At 41.0% G+C, this 14,503-nt stretch overlaps 1 protein-coding gene across 1 annotated transcript in view; it reads left to right on the forward strand.

The window, feature by feature from the left end:
• NLE1 (notchless homolog 1) overlaps positions 1–11,320 on the forward strand; it is a 45,812-nt gene extending 34,492 nt beyond the window's left edge. The window contains exons 12-13 of the mRNA XM_056556717.1: positions 9,709–9,779; positions 10,985–11,320. Coding sequence (XP_056412692.1) covers positions 9,709–9,779; positions 10,985–10,997 — 84 coding nt within the window. The 3' untranslated portion in view covers positions 10,998–11,320. The remainder of the gene's footprint in view (positions 1–9,708; positions 9,780–10,984) is intronic.
• Positions 11,321–14,503: the final 3,183 nt, after the last annotated feature.

The raw sequence follows: 14,503 nt of genomic DNA on the forward strand, positions 1-14,503 counted from the left end.
GAAACTACACCCCTCATGTAATGTAATAAGGGGTACAGAGAGCATTTACGCCCCACAGGTGTCTGACAGATTTTTGGAACAGTGATCTGTGAAAATGAAAAATGTAATTTTTCATTTGCCCAGCCCACTGTTCCAAAGATCTGTCAAACGCCAGTGGAGTGTACATACTCGCTGCGCCCCTTATTAAATTCTGTGAGGGCGTAGTTTCCAAAATGGGGTCCATTGTTCTGGCACCACGGGGGGGGGGGGGGGGGGGGGGGGCTTTGTAAACGCACATGGCCCCTGACTTCCATTCCAAACAAATTCTCTTTCCAAAAGCTCAATAGCGCTCCTCCACTTCTGAGCATTGTAGTGCGCCAACAGAGCACTTGACGTCCACACATGGGGTATTTCCATACTCAGAAGAAATGGGGTTACAAATTTTGGAGGTCATTTTCTCCTATTATCCCTTGTAAAAATGTAAAATTTGGGAAAAAACTGAATTTTTGTGAAAACGTTGTTGTTTTTTTTTTTTTCCTTTTTCATTTACACATCCAACTTTAACAGTCGTCAAACACCTGTGAGGTGTTAAGGCTCACTGTACCCATTGTTACGTTCCTTGAGGGGTGTAGTTTCCAAAATAGTATGCCATGTGGGGGGTTTTCTGCTGTTCTGGCACCATAGGGGCTTCCTAAATGTGACATGCCCCCAAAAACCATTTCAGAAAAACTCACTCTTCAAAATTCCATTGTCGCTCCTTCCCTTCTGAGCCCTCTACTGCGCCAGCCGAACACTTGACATACACATATGAGGTATTTCCTTACTTGAGAGAAAACTGGGTCTACAAGAACATGCCAGTGTAAAAAATTATTTAGAATTTTCTCCTTCACTTTGCTGCTATTCCTGTGAAACACCTAAAGGGTTAACATACTGAATGCCATTTTGAATACTTTGAGAGGTGCAGTTTTTATAATGGGGTCATTTATGGGGTATTTCTAATATGAAAGCCCTTCAAATCCACTTCAAACCTGAACTGGTTCATGAAAAATTAAGATTATAAAAATTTTGTGGAAAATTGCTGCTGAACTTTGAAGCCCTCTGATGTCTTCCAAAAGTAAAAACATGTCAGCTTTATGATGCAAACATAAAGTAGACATATTGTTGTAAATCAATATATAATTTATTTGGTATGTCTATTTCCCTTACAACCAGAGAGCTTCAAAGTTAGAAAAATGCTAAATTTTCAAATTTTTTTGTTTTTCATAAAATTTTGGAATTTTTCACCAAGAAATGATGCAAGTATCGACAAAATTTTACCACTAACATAAAGTAGAATATGTCACGAAAAAACTGTCTCGGAATCAGAATGAAAAGTAAAAGCATCCAGAGTTATTAATGCTTAAAGTGACAGTGGTCAGATGTGCAAAAAAACGCTCTGGTCCTTAAGGCCAAAATGGGCCTGGTCCTTAAGGGGTTAAAGGGGGTACTCCTGTGGTAAACATTTTTGACTATATGGCATCTTCTTTGTAAGTTTAGTTTTTTTTGCAATATACATGTGTTATATGTTTTGGCAGCATGTGTGTGTTTTTCTTACCTGTTTGTTGGGCAGGAAGTTCTGTAGTTCAGAGGGTTTTCTTTTACTGTTGTCCACAGTTCTGAGTCTGTGGTGGACAAGATGTCATAGCTTATTTTTTTTCTTTCTGTCTGCATGAGAAATAAGCCACGCCCCCTCATCTCATCCAGCTGAGTACACAGCTCCTCACCTCCCCTCCCCCCTGCTCTGTATTCTAAGGACGCAGGTCTGCACAGGAGAAGGACCTCACAGAGAAGATCAGTGTTATCTGAAGGGGAGGATGAGAAGGTGCATGGGCTGGGGATGTATGGACTGCAGGGGAATAAATCTCATACTGGGAATGATCTCTATATGTGAAGGGGGAGGGGGGATTCCTGAATGACAGATGCTGGTAGTTGTAGTCCCTGTGTGTGTGTGTGTGTGTGTGTGTGTGTGTATGCTAGTGTTTACAAACCAGTGTGCCTCCAGCTGTTGCAAAACTACAACTCCCAGCATGCCCTGACAGACTTTGGGCATGCTGGGAGTTGTAGATTTGCAACAGCTGGAGGCACACTGGTTGAGAAACACTGTTCTAGCCTATTCAGCATACACATCATGTTACACCAGTGTTTCCCAACCAGTGTGCCTCCAGCTGTTGCAAAACTACAACTCCTAGCAAAGTCTGTCAGGGCATGCTGGGAGTTGTAGTTTTGCAACACCTGGAGGCACCCTGGTTAGTAAACACTGGTGTATGCCCTATAGAGGTGTGGCGAACTACAACTCACAGGAGACTACAGAGGCAGCATGCTGGTGTTATACCACAGATTGAAGACTCCCTAATGACACATTATATTAGTGTGCTGTGTATAAGGGGGCTGACCCGGGAAAATAGTAGGGTGGGTAAAGGGCGGAACAAAAAAAAAAAAAAAGCCGCCCCAAACCAGCAAGGCATGTGGCATGCTGGGATTTGTAGTTTTCAGCACAGCAAGAAACAGGAAATAGAAGCAAAGATAGGAAAACAAAGTGGGGGATAAAAAGACAACAAAGAACAGAAATAGAGTAGGCTAAACAACAAGAATAGAAATGAAACAAAACAAATAGGGTAAGTCAAAAACGGAAAAACACGTTGACCACCGGAGTACCCCTTTAAAGGGGTACTTCACTGGAATACATATATATATATATATATATATATATATATATAGATATATATAGATATATAGATATATATATATATATAGATATATAGATATATATAGATATATAGATATATAGATATATATATAGATATATATATAGATATATATATAGATATATATAGATATATATAGATATATAGATATATATATATAGATATATATATATAGATATATATATATAGATATATTATTGTATATATTATTTTTTTTTTTAAATCAACTGGAGCCAGAAAGTTAAACAGATTTGTAAATTACTTCTATTTTATAAATCTTTATCCTTCCAGGACTTATCAGGTGCTGTATGCTCCACAGGAGGTTCTTTTCATTTTGAATTTCCTTTGTCTGTCCACAGTGCTCTCTGCTGACACCTCTGTCCGTTTTAGGAACTGTCCAGAGCAACTTTGCTCCAACTCTGCACTGTTCCTAAAATGGGGTCAAATCAAATATGGTAAAATATAGTTGCATACAATTATGATATGATGCATACACAGGTAATGCCACCTAGTTTTGTGCCAATTTAGATGTCCCGTGTAATGCGCCTTTATAGGTTTTCAAAGTCTTGTTAAATCCATAAGTTTGAATACACAGTGTGAATCAAGTTGTGAGTGTTGCAGGTATGGCACGGGTATTCGTCCGGCCTAATAGAACGATATTACATGCGAGTTAGATGAATACTGCGATGTAAAGGTGATATCGCTGGGACTTGCCGTCTTCATGGAAGGTTACGGTGAGATGCCGACTCCCTTAGCTGCCGGATGGCACGGACGTGCATCTGGCTCAGTAGGTGAGAAGATTCCGGCAGTAGGGGGTGATGTGCCCTTCTTAGCAGCGGCATCCTTGTGTAGAGATTTGTATTTTGGGTGCGGATCACACCACAATGGTCCCCAAACATCGGGACTGCAGCGCTTGTGAAAGTCAAAGTTAAAAGAAAGGCATTCAGCCATAGAACCCTATCCAACCTAACCTGTATGCCTGTTTACCAGTATACCACAATCGATTTCATTGTCTGCAAGCTCAATAACCAACCACATTGCTTTTACTTGCAAGCGCTGCAGTCCCCCTGTTTGGGGACCACTGTGGTGTGATACGTGCCTAAAATACAAATCTTTACACGAGGACGCCGCTGCTAAGGAGGGCACATCACCCCTACTGCCTGAATCACCCTACTCAGACGGATGCACGTCCGTGCCATCCGGCAGCTAAGGGAGTTGGCATCTCACTGCAACCTTCCATGAAGACAAGTCCAAGCAATATCATCTTCACATTGCAGTATTCATCTAACTCCCAGGTAATAGCCTTCCATTAGGCCGGACGAATACCCGTGCCATACCTGCAACACTCACAACTTAATTCACACTGTGTATTCCAAATTACGGATTTAACAAGACTTTGAAAACCTATATATGCGCATTACACTGGACATCTAAATTGGCACAAAACTAGGTGGCATTATCTGTGTATGTATCATATCATATAACTTTATACAACTATATTTTACCATATTTGATTTTACCACATTTTATAATATACTGTATGTACTATATCTGTAGCAAGGGCCCTGCTCACATAATAGGCAGTTCCTAAAATAGATGTCAGCAAAGAGCACTGTGGTCAGACTGAAAGGAAATTCAAAAGGAAAATAATTTCCAGTGGAGCATACAGCAGCTGATAAGTACTGGAAGGATTAAGATTTTTAAACAAACGTATTTTACAAATCTGTTTAACTTTCTGGCACCAGTTGATTAAAAAAAAAAAAGTTTTCCAGTGGAGTACCCTTTAAAAATAGTCATCGGATACAGAAAGAACAAGTATTGTTTCGCGTGGTACGCTTTGTCAAAATTATATTAACAGGCACCAGTGCCAAACTACTATTTTTCTTGGACGACAAGTGAGCACCACTGTAAACTACCACCACGCTGTGTCCAAAGGGTTTAGTAATGCATGTCATATGGACAGTTCTTTATATGCTTGTGAGAAGGAGCAGTGCCACTCTGTTTATTCTCAATTATTGGATAAACACCTTATTGTAAATTCTCCAATTTTCACTGAGCTGTAGCCATAAAGTATCATTAGTTTATATCGTGGGGCTGTTACTTTATGATACACAACTGAAGAGCATCAGTCAGGGCAATATATTTTAACACCAAACGTTACAGTGGGATAGGCTTTTACCTGCACTGTTGTTTGTTAATTGATATGTTTTTTATTTTTTTTTAATGTATGTTTTATAAATAAATATAATAAATATTTACCCCTTTGCCTGGCATTGCCTTTGCGGTGATGTAACTTTATTTATTTTATTTTTTCTGTCCACCAAGCTGTACAAGGGCTTGTATTTAGCAGGACAAGTTTCACTTTTTAATGCAACCATGTTGGAATTCTTATATTAATACATTTTTATTAAAGGGAATGTGTCACCATATGTTTTTTTTTTTTAGAGGTTAAATAATGTTTTCACATTTTTAAAAAATATTTTTGGAAATACTTTTAAAAATTTTTTACTTGGCACAAATTTGAAAAATGAAATAACTTGTCATATTTCCCACTGTTGACCAGCAGAGGGTGCTAACATGAGGAATTTGGGGAAGGCAGGCAACTTATGAATAGACTGCGAAAACCTGGTCTTGCCTTTTTTACCTTCTTCTATTGTCTGTGTGCATAATAGGGGGGGGGGGTTGTAGTTTTTTATATATTTATTTTTTCAGTTTTACTGTGTGCACCATTTTGTTGGTGTCTAAAGATTGCTAAAGAACAGGCTACTGGATCTCACCTCCAGATCTGGGTCATTGCATAAAGAATATGTTCACACTACAGAATGTCCGCACAGAGAATCTCTGTGCAGACATCCAGCAAACTGCACAGAAATACGCCTGTGTAAACATAGCCGAAGACATGATGTAAAAGCAGAATAGAGATTACAGCTTTGGAGGTGACTAGACAATAAGATGTGATTTAACATTAGAATACTGACTACAGCTGTGGAGGTGACTAGAGGATAAGACGTGATGTAACATTAGCATAGTGACTGTAGGTTTGGAGGTGACTGGAGGATAAGACGTTATAGAACAGATCATGTGCCATTCAGAAGCTTGGGAAAGCTGTGTGTGACAGTCAGACTCTGTAATTATTACAGGGCAATGATTAATTAGACAGGGTCTGAATGTCACGTACAGCTTTCCCGAGCTTCGGAATAGCACTGACACATTCCTTGCCATTAAGAAGCCATTGGAAAGTTGTGTGTGACAGACACTGTAATTACTCTTGGCTCTGTAATGCTTACAGGGTGTTACTGTCACACCCATCTTTTTCCGGCACCTGAATGGCTAGAAATGTGTCAGTGCTAAGCAGATCATGTGCCATTCAGAAGCCTGGGAAAGCTGTGTGTGACAGTCAAACCCTGTAATCATTACAGGACTAGAAGTCATTAAACTGAGTCTGAATGTCAAACACAGCTTTCCCAGACTTGGGAAAGCTGTGTGTGACTCAACTCATCCCTTGGGATTTACTTCTCCACCCCAGCAGGGCCACATAAACACTGCACCGACCTCCCAGCTGTCAGCTCACCCCCTATCACCAGACTATAGGCAGCCCTCCCCACCAAGGAGGATCCTTTACCTGCAAGAGCTGGATATGTACAACCTAAACTCAGCAGAGCAGAGTGTGTATGCTGGTACAGATTCTTCCAGCACTGTCAGCAAACACCTAGTACAACTCTGCTCCTCCAGTTTCCCCCCTCTTGATCCTTTTACAGCCTGCATCTATTTCAAGTCCCCCCCACTCTCTTGGTCCTATAAGGGCATGTTCACACTGAGGAATTGGAGAGGAATTTACTCAAGTAATTCCACTCGCTTATTCCTCTCCAATTCAGTCAGCAGTGAAAAATCCAATAGAATTTAACTGTATTTCCGCTCCTCCGTTCACACTGAGGAATTTCCGAAAGCGGAATTCCGATGCTCAATTCCGTTCCGCATGAAGAATGAACATGTTCGTTCTTCATGCGGAATCTGTGTCTTTGTCCCATAAAAATCAATTAAATTTTTTTTTTCCAACCCGACTCCGTCCGCGCGGAGTTTGTGCAGAAATTCCGTGCAAAAAAAAAGGGTAATTGTAATTGGTGGTTATCGTCTAGCCAAAAAAAAAGCTTCCTCCTATATTTCTGCATGGAATTCCGCATCAATTCCACGCAGAAGAATTTCGCGCCAGAATTTTTAAGCCAGAATTTCTCGCCAATTCCTCAGTGTGAACATACCCTTATACTTCATGGGGCTGTTTTGAGTCTCCCTACCCTGCTGCTCCCGGCTTCTCTCATTCAGGTCCCATCGCTGCAGCAGTCAGTGAAGTGAGTCCTGAGCCTTCCTCCTCTGCTCAGCGTCTGGAAGTCTCGCTCTGATCAGTGGTGGCTTCCGGACCTCAGTAAAATGGATATCAGCTCCCCCTAGTTTTTCTTTCCCCTGTACTCTGCAAATCCTCTGTACAGAGCCTGCAGGGGACTAAAGGAAAGCTACCAGACGCTCTCCTGTGTGCATGATCAAGCGCATTCTCCGGAATGACATAATGTAAGAAAACCAGATGCTCTGCATCTGAACTGCTCTAATGTACTTGCATTACTGTAGAGAAAGTGTGCTGATGTCGTGAAGTGACACATGCCAGCACACTTGCTTTGGTAATGGCAGCCCCCATAATACACCTTTCTTTCTAAATATTAAATAAACTTAAATACAAAAAAATATATATACATAAAGTGTACATATAAAATAGATTACCTTCATACTATAATTCCATTAATTAAAGGGGTACTCCAGCCCTAGGACATCTTATCCCATTTCCCCGTCACGCCCCCTCCAATAGACTTGCATCGGGGGGGGGGGGGGGGGCGTCACAATGGGGGCGGAGTCATGTCACAATACTCCGGCCCCATGGTCGTGAGGCTTCAGACACGGAGCGAACATTGCTTCGTGCAGCTGAGACAGGTGGGTGCTGCATGAGAGCTTGCGGGGGTCCCACAGCGGCGGGACAGCCGCGATCAGACATCTTATCCCCTATCCTTTGGATAGGGGATAAGATGTCTTAGGGCCGGAGTACCCCTTTAATAAAATAAAATCATTATATTACTCGGGTCGTGGCGATCCCAATATATATGTATTTTTATTTTTTGGTTTATTGTATAAGAAGGGATATTAAAGGGAAATATATTGTATCATTATACTTTTTTTTTTTTAACAAGTCCCAGAAGGGGATTGACAGCGATCACCTGATCGTTGGTAAAATACACTGCACACTGCAGGCCATGCTGCACGGCACAGCCATTTACACAGACACCCATGGCAAGCTTGGCCACCTTCACAAGACCTTAGCAGCTATAACAAACCAAAGCTGGGTATCACCGGAAGTAAGTAGCACTCTTCACATGCAGCTGTCATGACTTAATTGTGAGTGCTGTCATGTCTGTCAGCATCCCTGTACTGTTGCATTGTACACAGGAACAGATGTTTTACGGCAGTCAGAGTGCATAGGAGACAATGGACACATCCCATCAATATCTTAAAGACTGGACCTGTACTAGCAGTGTACTGCGCATGGGGCTTGGTCATTAAGGTCCGAACAACCCAGTATCATTAAGGGGTTAAAGTAGTAAAACAAAACTATACGTATATTTGATATCACTGTTATCATACTGACCCTCAGAATAAAGATAAATTGTTTGTTTTACCCCCACAGTGAACTTAAAAAAAAAATGATGAAAAAGATGCGTAATTACATTTTTTATTTCATCCCACAAATGTATTTTTTATTCTTTCACAATACATTATATAGTAAAATTAAGGAAGCTGTTAAAAAGTACAACCTTTTACAACTACCCAAAAAAAATCTTTTGTCTAGCTGGCTTTGTGATACTCACTATGGTGATAATATTGGTATTCCGGTATTGTTACTGTAATGTCACAGTATGGTGTATATTTCACACATGGTATTACTTTGTGGGTTTGATATTGCATATTTATACGCTTTAATGTACCCATGAATTAAATGTTGTCTAGTCTAGTCTTAGCACCTCTAATGGGTACCTATTGCTTTAAAAAGAAAACTTCTGGCCTGTCATAGTGACAAAGGATTTTGATCGGCAGGAGTCTGGCTGCGGAGACCCCAACTGATCGCTAAAACGAATGTCCAGCACAGTACGTGTTCACAGAGAGTCTATAGACTTTTTGTGGACTTCTATATCTGTACATTGCTTGTGTCTTTCTCCAAGCAGTGGAGAAAAAAAGGAAATGGGTACAGAGCTGTTTTGAAAAAACTACATACATCAGCGCTAGGTTGTATCCTAAAAAAGTGTGGCTCCGCTGCAGCTAGTTGAGAAAAAAGTGGGATCCTAATTACAATAAATAGAATTGTGCTGTTTGCACGTATTCTTTGGACTCAGAGCTAAGCACTTCTGGGAGAGGACAAGGCCAAATTTGTAGCCAATTTTGTAGCCAAGTTGCAGGTTGCTTACCTTCATCAGATTCCCTCTGCTGGTCAACAGTGGGAGGGGATTATTATTTAATATTTCATACAGCATTTCTTGACGAGTAAAAAATAAATCTTTTCACAAAGTGCTGAAAAATCTAATTAATTTTAAGATGAAAAATATTAGGTGTCTGTCAAGGCTTCTCTTTAAATGGGAACTTTACTTTTATTAGCAGGCCAAATATTCCTGCCATAGAGTAGCCTGTGTGAATAAGCTGGAAGTAAATGAATACCAGGGACCACTCCTAAACACACAATATATTGGTATGATAAAACCATGTCAGATGTGGGGATGGATTAGATCGAGCTACTCGTATCCTGTTGCTCTAATGTGTTCCTGCATGCTTCACCACAAACTCTGTCACTATTTTACATATTCTCAATGAGGATTTTTTTTTTTTTTCTAAAGGTGAAAATTAAATTGCATGTAGATATAATTTGCAGCATAAAAATGTTTGTTTCTTGCTATAGGTCTATGCTGTTGACTGGAGCCCTGATGGGCAGAGAGTATCCAGTGGAGGGAAGGATAAATGCTTAAGGATGTAAGTACGGCCATATGTCTGATGTATAGTGTATAGTTTGAAGTGCCCTTGTCCAACTTTCTCAGAATAATACAATCCTTGACTTCAGTCTGCTTTGAAATGTAGCCATTTTTAACCAGTGAGGTGTTCATAAGGGTTTTTTTTAAGATAAGATGAATAAACTTTACTTTGTTAGCTCTATGGGGGACCTAATAACTATGCATTAATATATCAAGGGGCAGTACAAAGATCTCACATAATCTATTTATACCCAGGACTGTATCTATAACAAGGGGGCATCCTCTACATCTAGAGGAAAGGTTTCTACACCAGCACAGACTATACTGTAAGAGCAGTGAGACTGTGGAATTCTCTGCCAGAGGAGGTGGTCATGGGGAACTTAATAAAGGGGCCTGAATGCATTTCTGAAGAGTAATAACACTACAGGACATTACTAGATTTATAGGGGCAGAATGTTAATCCAGGGATTTATTCTGGTTGCCAACTTTGAAGTCGGGAAGGAATTTTCCTTCCTGGAATGGGGCAGTTGGCATCAGTCTAAGGATATTTTTTGCCTTACTCTGGATCAACACAGTAGGGTTATGTTGAACTTGACGGACTCATTTCTTTTTTCAACCCTATGAACTATGTAACTATGCTTAATTAGGTGTGAAAAATACTCACCCCCCCCCCCCCACTGTGTCCCTTTATTTTCAATGAGAATCCCTGTTGTCATCTACATGACACATTTTTTTTGTGTGTGCAGTTTTAAAAACTTCCCTCTTTTTCCTTGTTTTTCAACATGGAAAAAGCATTGAGTAGTCAGGATGTGGATAAGAAGTCTGTGTTGGGCAACACAGTGGCCCAGTGGATAGAACTGTTATCTTGCAGCCCTGCGTTTTAAACTCAACCAGGGCATCTTCTACGTGGAGTTTGTATGTATTTCCCTTGTTTACATGGGTTTTCTCTGGTTTCCTTACACACTCCAAAAACATACTGATAGGTTAATTTACAGTTTATATTTTGAGTCCCATTCTGGTCAGGCACTAATGTGGGTAATGACACGCTCTGTACAGTGTTGTATAGTATAGAAATAAAAATTATATATTATATGTTTTTATATTTAGTTTCTAATTAGATCGTCTTTCTATAGTTAAACCACAACTGCCTCATCCTACATACACCATACAGTCCAGTTTGTAACTTTGTGTATCTTTCTATTACAGATGGAGGCGATGAGTCGAGCTAGATACTGACATGACTTGGAGAAATAGGTTTGATACTTGCATTCATGAAGCTGACTATTCATGTGCGTGGTCTAGAACAGCTTGACCAAAAGACAATCCGACATGCAAAGAAGACTTGTAGACCATGACATTGAGATCGCATTTGTGTTGTTTAGACACAGGTATCAATGTAAATGTGGAATTTACACCTGCAGCCTTTACAAATATGTCCTCCAAAGGACTATGGACAAAAAAACACAATGGAATACGTTGCTGTTCTGCTTATATCATCGGCAATGCAGTCATTTACCAAAATAAATCATATCTGATGCTCTATTTCTGGCATGCCTGATAACTGCATAGCGGTAATGAAAATTCAGGGAAGGTGGGCAAGTGAATGAAGGTGGTCATCGCCAAAGCACAGGCAGATTTCTTCAGCCCATAACATGCAGGTGCCAAGTGTTCCCCACTATTTCATGTGGCGAGATGTGAAAGACCCTTTTAATGGATCACTGTCATTTACAGGAATACTGTCAGCCTGTTCACCAACAATAAACCCAATACATTGGGTTATAGTGTAGGTGAACAGGAGTCCAACGAGGGGTCACTTACTTAAATATGTCCAGTAGGTCCTGAGAGATGTCCCCCAGAAGATCCTCTACTAAATGCAGTGAATCACGTGCAGGGGGCGGGGCTTCACTGACTCAATTTACATATTTGTCTGTGACTCCACTTCTCTAGGATGTGGAGTCAAAGATAATGAATATGTAAATTGAGCAGACAGAGCCCATGAGGCACATAGGGTATTGTGCCACACAGATACCTTGGTATAATTGACATTAATAATTACAGTGTGAGCCACACAAATTCTTTATAAAGTACATTCACAGTAGATAATACATAGTCAGCAGTGAGGTAGCCGAAGGGGCCCTATGCCTAGTAGAGTGCTTCCTACACTTTATACCACACATATAATTCATTCAAAGTATTGGAAGGAAAAAATTGTATTACTATATAGCCATAAGTGTCATAAAAAGTCTGTTTTTGTGTACAAAAGAAAATATATTTGCTGTTCCTGCCCCCTCTTTGACAACCTTTTAAAAGCTTAAATCCATAATACAAATTTTTTCATTTAAAAAAAAAAAAAACAGCCCTGTTACCCTCTTAGCATAATGTATTTTTGTTATATATTCCACTTTGGAATAAAAGTGAAAACTGCATGTAATATGTAGCCCTTTATTTTCTTGGGAAATATATCCCACTTTAAAAGTTTTATTGTAGGCATCAAGAAGCCAGGAGGTGGATTGTACCTACTGAATGGGGCAAATGTGCATCCAAACCCACAACAAAAGTTAGGGCATATAGTTTCCATGACCTATGCTAAAAATGCCATTTTGGTAATTGTTTGGTTGCATGATCGCTGGGTAATAATGACAGTGTAGTCGGTAGCAAATGTGAAAGGTCAAGGTAATTGAGAGAAGGAAGCCCCCTACATGGGAAGACTACTTTAGGTCTGTGAGCAAAGCCTGATGTGTCTGTTATATATTGCAAAATGTGGAGGATTATCAAAGCCGGACTAGTTACCCCTAGCAACCTATCAGATTCCAACATCTGTTTTTAAAAAAGACCCCTGCAAAATTAAAGCTGGAATCTGGTTGCTAGGGGCAACTGCTCTTCTGCATACATTTTGATAAATCTACCCCAATGTGTTTAAAAATACTTTTATCCTTTAGTCGAAGTGAATGAAGAGCAAACTTCTTATTGTCCCGTCAGGGTGCTCCCACATGATGTGCTGTGATTATTTCATCTGTAGTCTCCATGAATCCTAAGAGGCTTGCGTCAACCTGTGCTCAATGTATAATGGGGTAAATACAACATGCAGGAGCATTTACTACTGGCATTTGTATCCACTATAATTTTTATAAGGCTGGTGTTACACACAGTGGTAAGATGTATCGATCTGCATTTTCCTTGACTTCGGCGCAGTGTCGCATTATTATCTATACAATAATAGAGGTATGTGCGCACCGCCTTATGATGATGTCCACAATGGAGTATAGATGCATGATGCACACCATGCTGGGCAAACTCTCAGGAATGTCTTACTCACCAAAAAAGTAGTTGCTCTAGCTCCCAAAGACTGCTTAAAACCATTGAGACTTATTATGACATGTAAAAAATTTATTGTAAGATGCCTGGACAAAGTAAAAAGACAACTGAAATACATCTTCATATAAATCACGTGTGTCAGACATTTTTTGCGCCTCACTTGACAAGGAAGCGTGGCTTAAGAGGTTATCCAGAATTAGAAAAACCTGTTTTCTTCTAAAAACAGCACCACGTGTGTCCACAGGTTGTATATGGTATTAACACTCCCTTCACTTTAATGGAACGAAGCTCCACTACAGCACACAAACGGAGAACAGAAGAAGACAGCTATGTTTTTTTCTAAACCTGGATACTATCCTTTATACACTGCGCAAAGATGTGCCAAAATGTATTCATAGATATTTATAAGTCAGTTTAAAGTTGGCATTAAGTTAGATTAGTCTAAAACTGAAAGCAGACAGTTAGGTACCACACCAAGACACAGATACGTTGGGAAAATCTCAGAATGATGTGGTACCATATAATTGCTTAGACACAGGCCCCATTCATTTTATTGGCCTGAACTAGGGCTGGGCGGTATGACCAAAAGTGTGTGTCGCGGTATTTTTTTTTTACTTTTGGCGGATCCACGGTATATAATGGTATTTCCTCCTCCCCCCCCCCCCCAAATGAATTATCAGCCCAGCGCTGCCTCCATCGTGGTAAATACTCACATGTCACCCGCAAGCGCTGCCCTCGTCCTCCTGTTTGTTGTGGCTGCCGGCGCTGACACTTTCTATACTGTGCAGTATCCTTATGCCCGGGCTGCAAAAGGTAAACAAAATAAACTAACGCATGTTCCGACATCGGCCTTACGCTGGGGACAGGAACGTCGGACAGCCGTCAGCCTATCACCGGCCGCAGCGATGTTCCGCCCCGGCCGGGGATAGGCTGAGTGCACTGTCATATGTAAGGAGCTCCGGCCAGCTTCTTACATGACTGGGCTCAGCCTATCACCGACCGAAGCGGAACATCGCTGCGGCCGGTGATAGGCTGACGGCTGTCCGACGTTCCCCCCCCCCCCCCCCCCAAAAAGCAGGTGAGGCCGGTACCGGACAGGAGGTAAGTTAGTTTATTTTGTTTATTTTTTGCAGCCCGGGCATAGGGATACCGCACAGTATAGAGCAGTGGTCTTCAACCTGCGGACCTCCACATGTTGCAAAACTACAAGTCTCAGCATGCCCGGACTGCCGTTGGCTGTCCAAGCATGCTGAGTTGTAGTTTTGCAACATCTGGAGGTCCGCAGGTTGTAGACCACTGGTATCGAGTGTCAGCTCCGGCGGCCGCAACAAACAGGAGGACAAGGAGGGCAGCGGGTGACGGGAGTATTTACTCCGATGGGGACAGCGCTGGGCTGATAATTGGGGGGCA

Source organism: Hyla sarda, chromosome 2 (genome assembly GCF_029499605.1).
Source record: "Hyla sarda isolate aHylSar1 chromosome 2, aHylSar1.hap1, whole genome shotgun sequence".
Taxonomy (NCBI): domain Eukaryota; kingdom Metazoa; phylum Chordata; class Amphibia; order Anura; family Hylidae; genus Hyla; species Hyla sarda.